At 37.5% G+C, this 13,270-nt stretch overlaps 1 protein-coding gene across 1 annotated transcript in view; it reads right to left on the minus strand.

Annotated features, from left to right (window-relative positions):
- Positions 1-5,890: 5,890 nt before the first annotated feature.
- The window catches only part of LOC126475345 (sorting nexin-25), a 174,220-nt gene continuing 166,840 nt past the window's right edge, over positions 5,891-13,270 (minus strand). Inside the window, exons 17-19 of the mRNA XM_050103152.1 lie at positions 9,312-9,455; positions 7,072-7,210; positions 5,891-6,153 (exon numbers count right to left, since the gene is read on the minus strand). Of these exons, the coding sequence (XP_049959109.1) occupies positions 6,100-6,153; positions 7,072-7,210; positions 9,312-9,455 (337 nt within the window). The 3' untranslated portion in view covers positions 5,891-6,099. The remainder of the gene's footprint in view (positions 6,154-7,071; positions 7,211-9,311; positions 9,456-13,270) is intronic.

The raw sequence follows: 13,270 nt of genomic DNA on the forward strand, positions 1-13,270 counted from the left end.
ATCTGCTAGGAAGTTTCATATCAGCACACACTCCGCTGCAGAGTGAAAATCTCATTCCGTATGCATATCCGTTTAGCACTACCATCGCCCACTATTAGTGGGCGAGGGCACTACATGCTTGTCGAACTAGCTGCCAGCGTTCCAGTTGTCGAGAATGGTTGCCGCAGCTTCGAAATGCTTGAAATAGTCAATGACATCGCTTTTCCCACCAAAAACTGCGCTGGCATCGTTCGTATTGCAATTACCAACACAAAAAAGTGAAATAAAATATTTATGTCCGTGAAATAAATCTTTGGCACACTTCCAAGTTCTCAATGTCGTAAAAAAATTACTTTGTCGACGAAAAAGTTTAGGGGTACACACCCCTAGTGTTCCCCCAGAAAAACAACACTGACAGTAATACAGTTTAAACAGAGATCACCAGCCCAACTGTAGGTACAAACCTCTGTGGGCAGATCACAAACTCAACTGGATGGTATGTACACAAACCTGTAGATGGGGGAACGGAATATCTTGTTATTGGTGAATGATATACATAATATCCTAGTGCCACTGAAAATGCAGGAGATTTGAATGTGTGTTGTGGTATTTTGTGTGTAGAGAGAAAATTATACATTTCTGGACATCGATTCCTATGCTAAACTTAACCGTCTTGGTCTCCACTACAAGTCGTCAATGTCCATAAAAGGAATTTAGTTAAACCCTGTATAGCTGGTTATTATGTGCTGCCAGTAACTTAATATTTATTTAGTAACAATGGTATTGTAGAAAGAAAATGTATTGTCACATCTGTGAATGCTGACCCCCTATTTACTGTATATTAGTACTTGGCATGCAGCTTTACAACAAACGCTGCTGGTTGCCATGTAGATGACATCACTTTTCAGCCCTTAAAATTGGATATTCACATAATTTGTAGAAAGAGTGGCTAATGAGTTTTTTTTAATTTATTTGCGTTGATAGGGTTTCCCAGTTTATTGCATTATGTTAGACAGCAGCTTTTTGAAAGTTCCTCAGATTTTCAGCCAAGTGTTGTCACACAGAAGGTGTTGAATACCCAAGAGATATTCAAAATTTTCCTTTTTCAAGAAAACTTAAAATCAGATGGAAGATTGTTGAATACCTTCCCACCACTTCCCACAAGGAGGCAACATCTACAAGAAAATTATTTTTGTGTCTTTTATTGTGAATGTGTAAATCAGAGTTCATCCTAAACTGATTTTTATCATCATCAACAAAAACAATTAAGGAATAAATTTATTGGTAAGTGAATTAAGAATTCCAAGATCCTTGAAAAGGCTTTTGCAAGATGTATGGTTATCTGCATTACACAGCATTCTTTGTTAACATCAAGTGCACTCACCCAGAAAATAATTCAGTAAAAGACGCCCCCCAAGTGGCTGACTAGTGGGATTAAGGATATCGTGTTAAACAAAGTGGCAATTATATGAAAATGTTAGAAGTAGTCACAAGTGAGCGACAGTAGCCCATTACAGACAATACTGTAAGGTGCTTAAAATTGTTATTATGAAGGCAAAGAGTTTGTGGTATGCAAATAGAATAGCTAATCCACATGGCAAAATTACAGCTATATGGTCAATTGTGAAGGAGGTATCTGGTCAGTAGCACTAGGTCGATGATATAAAGTCATTACACAGTAAAAATGTCTCTGATACTGATAAGTCAAATATATGTACAGTATTTAACAATCACATTCTGAACGTTGCTGCTGAATTAAATAAAAACTTACTTTCTGCAGGAAATCATATAACTCCCTTGGAAAATGCCACTCCTAAACTGATATCTGAAATACTCCTCTGTAATACTGACAAGGGGGAGACTGAATCAATAATTAAATCACTGAAGACTAAGGACTCTCATGATATGATGGAGTATCTAGCAGAATATTTAAGTACTGCACTGCAGATGTTAATCATGTACTTAGTCACACTTTTAATTTTTCCTTTAGGAATGGTCAGTTTCCTGAATGATTAAAGCATCACAGGGGTGCAGAACTATATGAGGAGAGTCAGTGGTACACCGAAAAAATCTGCAGCACATATTCTAGTGTTTAGTACCCCAGAATTACCTGAACGCATCCTTGCAGGCTATGTCCGTCTTAAGGTTCACCTTTTTGGTCCTAACTGAATGCGATGCTTCAAATGTCAAAGATCTGGGTGTACCCCTATGGGATGGCTACGTGTGGAAATTGTGGAGGCTAAGCTCACGAATCAGGCAATTCTTGTATCTTGTACACTTCCTCTGACATGTATGAACTGCTCTGGGGATCACCCAATGTGGAGCTGTAAGTGTGAGGTTTGCAATGAGGTAAGGAAAATTAAGGAGCTGAAAGTCATGAGATGCATACCCTCGGTCTGGCACACAGTTTTAATCTGCCAGGAAGTTTTGGATATGCATACGCTCAAACGCCGAGCTATCGGTAGATGTCTTTACGGTCCCGCTACCATGATCCTTCATGATTCATTGCTGTCTTTGTTTTTTTGATCTTTATGCCATTTCGAGGGCCAAACAAGGTTACAAAAGATTTTTTTAGTGTAGTTTCTATTGTTGTTGATGATAGGTGTGGATGGTTTTGTTGTATTGTCTCTTTTAGTGGTGTTATATAGGTTAAAATATGTATTCGGTAATATTTCCTTGTATTGTTTTGTATGTAGGAGGGTTGATTGGACTCACCTGTTTCATTTGAGGTGTATTATAGGTCAATTGAAGTGTACGATACCATTTTCTTATATTGTTCAGGGGTTGATGGGAATCACATGCTTAATTTGAGGTGATGTAAACTGAAGTGTTCGATAACACATTCTCTTGTATGTTTGGGTGTTTCTCGGTATCGCCTGCTTCATTTGAGCTGTAAAGTGAACTGAAGAGTCCGATACCATTTTTTTGTAGTTCGACATGTTGATGACGTCATGGCTAAAAGCAGACGGGTGGTATCCCATGCTTCAGTTATAAGTAATTTTTGCTGCATTATATCCAATGTCGGAGTACCCTCAAACTTTTGTTTAGAAAAAAAGCACTGATTACTGTACAGTACAGAATGCAAGCTGCATGTACACTTTATTTCCAAGAGTTAGCATCTTTCACTCAGTTAATACTAGGCAAAAATCCAACCTGTATTTGGGTCGCACTTCCTTGACTCCTGGGCAGAAAGGCGTGCACTATACGCCAACATGATGTTACTGAACAGTAAACCTCGGTTCAATGTGAGGCAGCTCGTCAGTTGTATGTGGAGTGATTTCCACATTGCAAGACAGTTTCACATTCCCTCTTTGCTATGCTGTACCAGAAGGCCTTGGAAACAGGCAGGCACTTTCACCACTAGCAAGACTGACAGTCTTGCTCCATAGTGGTGCTGCACACCCAAGTTTGACAAGGCTGTACTCCATGAAGTTGAAGAAGACATGACGATAAGTACCAGAAACCTAACTAAATATGGATCACCAAATTGTCTGACATGTTCTGCACGAGCAGGAGCTACACCTGTACCACCCCCAGAAGGTATAGACAATGCAGCCACAGGACTTTACATCACGAGGCCAATTCTGCATGTGGTTCTTGTGCCATTGCATGGACAGGCCCAACTTCCCTTGGTGGATCCTTTGCACAGAGGAAGCCAAGTTCACCAGCGAAGGTACCGTCAATTCCCACAGCAGTTAAGTGTACGCTGATAAAAACTTGCATGCTGCGCACCCCCCATGGGTTTCAGGTATGATACATTCTGAACATCTGGGCAGGGTTCTTGGATGAATGTCTGATTGGGTCATACCTTCTTCCACAACATCTCATGGGTGCAGCATACTTGCAATTCCTTGGCGGTGTACGGCATGGGCTTCTGGAAGATGCGCCACTGCAAATGCATAAAAAGGTGTTGTTCCAGCACAATGGCATGCCACCTCATTTATCACGTACACTCCAAGATCTTCTGAACAAATGACATGGGCAACAGTGTATAGGTCACATGGCCCAATTGTTTGGTCTGCATGTCGTCCTGACTCGAAGCTGCTAGTCTACTACCTGTGGGGTCACATGAAATTGTTGGTTTATGAGACCCATGTGGCATCTGAGAAAGACTTTCTGGCACTGGTTATGGCTGCAGTGGATGCTGGAGGACAAGGGTAATCATGTGTACTGGAACATGGTATGGAGGTACCATAACTGTGTTGATACCAGTGGCCATGGCATTGAGCCGTACTTGCAAGTGGGCCCAGGCAACAAGCAGCAGGAGTCAGAAAGCAACATGTGTTGTAATATTTTGCATGTAGCAGGGAAAACATTATGTTTCTGGATATGAGTTCCTGTGCTAAATGTAACCATCTTGGTCCACACTTTATGTTCTCAAAGCCTGTAAAGGGAATTTAGTTACACCCTGTATGGGATAACTGAGGAAGCAGCAGCTTTTTCCAAAGTAGCAGCTTTCTTTCTACAGGGTGTTTCTGTAAGAAGGTGCAAAAATATAACAGGGCATAGAGAATGCTCCACTGAACAATTTGAGGTAGGGAACCTGGGATTGGAGCAACCAGCTTAAAGAGATATGGAAGCAAACTTGTCTACCACTTTGTCTAGCATTACTGTTTTCCTGCTTATTTACAACTAACATGCATACAAGTTTAGAAGTACTGTGCTGTTTATTTACATGTACAATCATTATTTCCTACAAGGAAATAAGGAGGACAAGCCTGATTTTTGTACACTTTACTTGTCCATAAGGTGGCTCTGCTGTATCGTATTTACATTGTGCCATGACAGAACATGCTATGAATCAACAACAGACCCATTCATTACTCAGTGCTATTGAGAGATATACAGTACAATATGTTGGACCAGTACCAGTACAATTTCGCAAAACTCACTGACCTACACCTTGTGTATGGGGAAGTACGTTGCAATGCTCTCGGTGATGAAAGGCTGTACAGGGAACAATTTCCTAACAGGCATCATCCATCACGACGAGTGTTTATTTCTATCAATCAATGAATGCAGGAGACTGATTCATTGGAAAGAAAATATGAGGGATCTGGCAACATGAGAACCACTCGCACATCAGATTTTGAAGAGGAGGATGAATCAGAATCTTGTTCACCTATGTCATGCTTGCATTGAGGTTGCTGGCCGCCCGTTTCAGCACATTTTGTAAGATACAGTACACATGGTACATTCATTGTGTCAATGGTGGTATTTACAGTTACATGTAACTAATGTAATAAAAAAGTACACAGTAATGTGACTTTATTCCTATTCTCTCCTTAAGCTGGGTTCTCCGAGCCAAGGTACCTCAAACTGTTCAATGGAGCATCCTCTATGATCTGTTAAATTTTTGCATGTTCTTACAGAAACAACTTGTATAAATTTAAACGGCATAGAAGTGAACAGCATTAAGCAGTATAGCCATGGCTTATTGAACACAGGTTGCATTTATATGATGTCTGTCTCGTGTTAACATATACCTTGGCTCATTTCACATACCTGAAGATTCTCCTCCTTGCTGGGATCTTTGAAACACAGTGACAGAATCACTGAATGAAAACTTGTCCACTATACACCATACAGGATAACAAAGTCTAATTTTGTCACAGTGTCTGGCAGCTGATAGGCACAGCTCTTCAACAAATGAGGGGATAAAACTAAACAATAATACACCAAACCGCAAAAAGGCCCAAATAATTGTCGCTCTTGTCTTTTTCCACACATTTGTTAACCTTAACGATCCTCTCCAATTTATACGTTTCTCTAAAGTAAATATACATTAAACAGTTGTCACAAGATAGACAGGTAGGCTCATATTTTTCTGATGAGGATGGTGATGGTGACAAGTGCTGATAACTAGGATAAGGACTGACAGTTTTCAATAACAAAGAAAACAAACATAATATTAACATTCAATAAATGTAACAATAATAATTTATTGTACATAAAACACTCACTAGTGTTCTTTGGCAGCATAGTTCAATAAATTATTTGTATAATAAAAATATCTTTTCCACTATCTAGACATAAATACACATAAAATCCCTGTCATGGCACATAGGAATGTAAATAAAATGTTTTAAAACTTCATCTCTCTTTTGGGCTCCACATATGTTACTGTTGCTTCCACTCTGGGCATAGTTCATGCACAACTACCTCAAAAATGTCCTGAAAAAAAAAATTACAGATAATTAATAGATGACACTCACTTTATGAGAAAGTAAAATTTATAAAAGAAATTAGGTAATTTGGTCATAAAATACTAGCTGTTATAGAAGAGCCACAGACTAAACAGAAAAGTACTAACCAGACACAAAAATACACTGATATTAATGTCACTAACAAGATTTTCAATAATTAGTTAGTTAGTTAGTTAGTTAGTTAGAGAGAGTAACAACTGTGCAAATAGTGGTGCATCCACAATGAATAAATTCATCTTCCAGAGCAATTGTCAATTGTTTACCAGAGTGTATTCTTCTGTCCATTGCATGACATTTTTGTTTTGGATATGGGGCCTGCCACTTTGCTCTTCACCATGAACATTTGTCATCTTCGACACTATTGTCTAACTCATTACTGTAAGTTCATAAACTAGGCACAACTAATGAATGGGAGCACCTATAAATCTTTTTCACACAAAAATCACATTACAGCATGTACAGCTCGTGGGAACAATGATTTTTGAAGCCAATTTTGTCTGCTTTCATCCTCAGTTAAAACAACTACTGAATCAAAACAATGACTTCTGTTGCTCTGGAAACAACAAATAGATGGCACTTCAACTGTGCAACTTTGTTCAGCTGTCTATTATTTAAATATAAGCTAATGGCTCTTTCTTTTCAAATATGGCTCATACTTAACATAAAAATTGAAAGTAGGAGATCTTTCTTCTTAATCATTCAATAATTTCTTGTCTCTCGTCTCTCCTTGCTGCCCTTTCATCAACTCGTTTCATTCCTACCAAATTTCTGTTACATATGTATTTTGTAATTTTACCATATATGGGAGAATACTGTCTGAATTGAAAATTAAATATGAACAGTGATAAGTAAATGAAAAAAAATATGAAAACAAAGGATTACATACGTAAAAGAGTTTTTTGTTGAGCCGTTGGTCCTGCAGTGCTTCAAAAACTCTTGACATTCCTCTTTGTGCACACTGTTGCCCAACTAACGTACTAAGGAAATCTGGAATATTGTTCAAAAGCTCCTCCCGCGCTGCAGATCTAACATAAGAAAATAGATAAGTATGTTACCACACACTATTGATGCCACATGTAGCAACTTGATGTGTTGCATTTATTGTTTTTTATGACTGGCACTGCAGAAATTATAAAGATATGCTGAAAAGTACTTCCTCTGAATCTTTTATGTGAAAACTCTTAAAACATTTAAATAAAACAAACTTTATACCTTTATTCTTCCAGCCTACATATTTATTTCTCAGCACAGTCACCATGGTGATGAACACATTCTCACAACAAGAGACAGTTTGCTGAAGGAGCTGCAACCTCACCTCTGCTTGCACGGCTTAATCATTATCAAAATGCTGAAGAAGAGGTGCTTCATGTGTGGACAAACTTTTCAAATCTGAAACTCGATTACAGCCCGCTGTTTTTCACACACTGACACTGTTACACACTGCCATGTTACAAGCTACAAGTTGAAGCCCTCTAGTGGCAGGGGGCTGCAAATATGTAGACATGAAGAACAAAGGTGTAAAAAGTTAATAAGGTTTGTTTTATTTAAAAAGCTTTAAGAGTTTTCATATAAAAATTCGGAGGCTTTATTTTTCAGCATTCCCTTGCATTTCCATGACAGAGACAATTTTATTGTTAACTCCACAACAAATGGCTCATTTCATGGTACATAAAATAGAATATCAAATTTGAGATGAAAAAGAAATAACAAAATGCTTTGTCTGGTCCATATGCATCATCATTCAAATCCCATGGTACATCTATTGCAATAACATTATTATGCAAATAGCTGGTTATAAAATTGAATTGTGGAAAGTCTAAAACAATCATTTTTCTAACAGTTTGCAGTCTATGCCTTCTAATACAACTAGTTTGCTCGCAAAATACAATGGGCTAATGAATTTCAAGGGTAATTGTGTTTGACATACACAGCTCTTATTCTATGGGCCTTCAGTTCAAATCACACATGTCAATCCTAACGTTTTCTTTGTATTTCTAAATCATTTTAAGTGACTGTCAGGATGATTCAATCAGCAATGCCAGAGACACTTTCCTTCCCAACACCAACCTTGTCCAGTACTTGCATTATTTGTGTTAGTTTTAATTCAATTATATTTCTTATCAATACACCTTTAGGGGCAATTGGAGGACGCGCAACACTGTATTTTGATTATTGTGGTTGCTAATTTGGACAAAAATATTACAGTATGTCATGGGTTTCAACAGCTACATCATGATCAGGTGGAAGGTCTCTTTTACGTAGCTGTTCAGATACACGGCAAGCAACAACTGTAAACCAATACAAGATGTAACACAATCTGCTGACCACCTTGTTTACAGCTGTAAAAAAATCATCAGTGCTTTTCTTTAAGAACACTTACCTAAAGAGAGGCCTTCCAGCTGATTAGGTACAACTGTAGAAATGCATATGGCGAAACTGCAACACGTGTCTTTTTGTTTGAACATCTCTTCTGTTTCTGATCTAATACTGTGTTTAGGTTGGGTTGGATTGATTTGGGGGGAAGAGACCAAACTACGAGGTCATCGGTCTCATCAGATTAGGGAAGGATGGGGAAGGAAGTTGGCCTTGTCCTTTCAAAGGAACCATCCCAGCATTTGCTTGAAGCGATTTAGGGAAATCACAGAAAACCTAAATCAGGATGGCCGGATGCGGAATGGAACCGTCGTCCTCCAAAATGAGAGTCTAGTATGCTAACCACCGCACCACCTCGCTCGGTAATACTGTGTTTATTCAAGTCTTTGTTGAGATTTAATTTTCCTTCAGACTGAAATTCATGACTTATGAGAATTAGAGAAATAAATACCAGTTACTTAAAAACAATTATGCTTCACTGTCAGCAAGAATAAAATGAAAAGCAATTCAATACAAATAATATTTTGCACCATTTTCTATAGTCATGAGTTTCTTATTTAAATGAATAAAATGAAGCTGCGAGACACCAAATCAGTAATAATACAACTTCTGCACAAATCTTAATAGGCTTCAACAATTTAAAAAAAATAAAAATAAAAAATAAAAAAAACTTCAAAACTCTAGCCTAATTTGGATTATGTTATTAGCAGAAATCTGGACAAATCTTCATTCAGAAAAACAGGGATCACCTACCTTGTTTCCAGTTTTTGCTCTTCTGTTTTTGGTGATGAAGGAGCAATGAGTTTGTCATTAGGCCACCATGCTTTACTGATAATCTGAATGTAGTAATAAATCATTGATTCAGAAAACAACCATGTCACTGTTTCACACACCTGCCTGAAACAAATGCCAATTTCTATGATAACCACTGCACAACTGTCTTTTTTTCCCCTTTTCCTACATCATGTTACAATTCTTAAAGCTATGAAAAGATATGCAAATCCTAAAAGATCATTTTTGCAACATAATGTTGTGAAAAAGTAATAGAAAATAAAAGTCCAGTAGCACTAAGTAACTACTAACTAGCAAAGTATCTATGGCTGGACATCTTGTCTGGCTGTAAGGATGCCACATCCTCCCACGTGATAATGTTTGCTATTATCTTGTAAAATTTTTTGTAAGATTATTGATTACTATCACTACAGAGTATGTGTTGTATTACTGCAGCTACCACCAGTTTAGCCATATACGGTATTTTAATCTTTACCCACTATCATATAGCGTGTGATCCACTAATAATTGTTATCAAAAAGGAAGTACATAAAGGAGTGAAGCAGCAGCTACTGATATGAAACAGCAGCCTTGACAGTACACTTGTATATGGAGACTGGTGACTAAGACATCGCATCCTCTAACGATCTTCGATCCAAAGCCCTATTGCCACATCAACTAAGAGCGAGGAAATTTGGAATTCTCAGTGCCACCTTGATTTTTTAAACAACATTGGACTGACATAGATTTATTAATGAATTGGGACTAATTAACATAATTCAAATTGTGGAGGCAAGTTGAAATTTGTACTTAGACATTGGATCACAAGATGCAGTGACTGACAACAATCATCTTGATAATGTACGAAGGGAGGCAGCATTAATGCAATTATTATGAAAACTGACTGCAGATTTGAAGGCAAATAACCATTATTTTATTAAAGAAAACTATATGATACTAAGCAACTCTTGGAGGAAGATAATCAAAAACTGAGAGCAGATAATCAGCACTTCAGTCAGCAATTGAGAGTAGATTCAAACACAATGTTGAATCAAAAAGTAATAAACATTCATAGTGACTTACAAGAGCTATCCATGGACTGGAAAAAAAAGCTTATAAGACTGACAAAAACTGAACATTGTGAGCATACTCAGTATTGCAAACAACACGGTGAATAGACAGAAGATGAGGTGGCTGAAGTTCAGTCTCAATTAATTTCATTCATTATGCCATTCTTGATACGCAAAGGTCATGTGTCTAAAACAATTCTGATATCAAGTTCATTTCTGCTGTACAGTAACATTAATGAGAGGGATCAATTTATCATGGTCAAATGTAAGTGCAATGCAGACATTGACCAAAATTTGACACAAGAGGATATTGGTTTGGTGATGCAAGAAAGCTACGATGATAACTGCTACTCCAATGTAATGATCGACACAGTTGCTACTGATGGACAATTTAAAATTTCATGCTCACAGATTCCTGATAAGGCAGATGAGATCGGTATTTGTGCACTGCAAATGCATGTTGGTGACAACATAGCAGGAAAATTTGGCATGGAAAATGTTATGGTATCTGCAGATATCAACACTGTATCCTCAAGTGAGTATTTACCCATGGACCAGCAGAACAACATACATAATTTACTAAGCTACAATGAGAAAGCCCAAGGATCATGATTGGAAATCAGCAACAATTGTGGAGGAGAAATTCAGGTTGAACAGTAGATCAAAAAACAGTGTGAAAAGAAGAGAAAGAGTAGGACTGTATGCTAGTTGCAGAAATACTGACTTGAAAGGGCAGAGGAAGAAACTTCACGCTTACTGTTGAGTGATAGCAACTCATGACGTCTTTTAAAACTTTAACTTGTGTAGAAACTCATTAGTATTTTCGTAAGTGAGTTGTTGCACTGTTTCAAATTATTTTTTGCATGTGATTATTTACAACATGTTCAACAGCATGGGCAAAGGCAGTTTCACTTTTGGACTGATTCTGCCATGTGTCTTCTTTCTGTTCAGGCAATGCCAATGCATAATGCTATGTCATCGCCTATGCAAAAAGGTGGCATGTGGGAGAAACTTGACATCACTTTACATGACCCAAGGAGTTTGTGTTCTTCTGCCAAGCAGTACTTCCAATCAGCATTGTGCAGAGCAAGATGCACCATATTGACCCTCTGCAAGAAACATGAAAGCAGGTTGTTTATCAACAGATAAATATGAGGCATGGCAATACCACATGCCTTCAATTACATGTGATGAATTACTTGCCGGGTAGGGTTTTTACAAAGCAGATTACTCACAAGTGAAGCGAGCGTTTCAAATTAAATAACGCAAGATTAAATATGTTTACATCTAGCTACACAAAATGTTGAGGTATTTATGTGCAAACATACATTTACTTATGTAAAACGTGTGCCACAAATTTATCTCGGACTCTTAATAATTTTCTTTCTTCATTTCTAACCTGACTAACTGTTCACCTATATGTAATTAATTATGAAAGATAATGAATCTGGTGTGTGCTTTTCATGCATGGCATGATTGGTTTTGCTACATGACTTTGATAATAAACTGTACTTCTCTGAGGATATAATTTTCTAAATGTAATGAATTTTGTTTAAAGAAAGACGATCATGCTAATTTAAATATTATTACCTCCTTCTGTGAAAGACATTAAAAATCAAATTGCAGAAAAGAAAATTCTATGCTACATTGCAGTTAGTAGACAAAGGGTTAATTTCAGATACATCTCTTACTCATTTTGTTAATTACATCACGTAAATGACATTTTTTACAAGTTTAATAAAGCATTTGTTTTTGTGAAGAGACAGTTTACAACATTTCTACTAAAACAATCCTATTAATTAATAATTAACTTCATATTAATTACTGCAGTTCTAGATGATGAACAAATTCTGTACATAATTGTATTTTTCATCATTTCTCAACTTACATTTCCTTCGGCATCATATTTTGGAGATTTTTTTCAGAGATACCATTTTGTACATGTCTTTTGATGTCATGTTTTCATGTAGTGACATTTGTAATAAGTATATAATCAATTTGGCTGTTAATTTAGCATCATGTAATATTTGGCTATGGCTTCTTTCCTATAAGGAGCATTCCAATGAAACCCGGTCAATAGTGTAAAGTAACAGTAATGATTTTACTAACTCAAAAATGTAGTTACACACAGTACACATACTCAAAAATAGTTGCTAAAACTGTTGGCACATTTATCCCATTGCGACACTAGCCAGTCGATTCCATCCTTGACGAAGCTAGTAGGCTGCTGTCGGATCCGGGCCTGGATTTGACTTTGTTGTCCACTGCCCATGCTAATACCCAGTAACTGACAGATCTCGTCCATAGTGATTCTGCGGCTGTCCAAGACTAAAGCATTCACTTCTGCAACCATTTCTGGTGTGATGACACGGTGAGCCTGCCCAGGACGAGCATCATCTTCCAGTGACTCATGCTCATCAAGGAATCATTTGCACCATTTGCACCTGCATGTTCAGTAGTGGACGATAACTTGTGAGACCACATTCTCTTCTGTATATGTGTGGATGGATATGTGTGTGTGTGCGCGAGTGTATACCCGTCCTTTTTTCCTTTTTCCCCCCTAAGGTAAGTCTTTCCGCTCCCGGGATTGGAATGACTCCTTACCCTCTCCCTTAAAACCCACATCCTTTCATCTTTCCCTCTCCTTCCCTCTTTCCTGATGAGGTAACAGTTTGTTGCGAAAGCTTGAATTTTGTGTGTATGTTTGTGTTTGATTGTGTTTGTGTGTCTGTCGACCTGCCAGCACTTTCATTTGGTAAGTCACATCATCTTTGTTTTTAGATATATTTTTCCTACGTGGAATGTTTCCCTTTATTTTATATATATATATATCGTCTGATGAATTCACACAGTAATTGAAAATCAATGATT

This window comes from Schistocerca serialis, chromosome 4 (genome assembly GCF_023864345.2).
Source record: "Schistocerca serialis cubense isolate TAMUIC-IGC-003099 chromosome 4, iqSchSeri2.2, whole genome shotgun sequence".
In the NCBI taxonomy this organism is placed as follows: Eukaryota; Metazoa; Arthropoda; class Insecta; order Orthoptera; family Acrididae; genus Schistocerca; species Schistocerca serialis.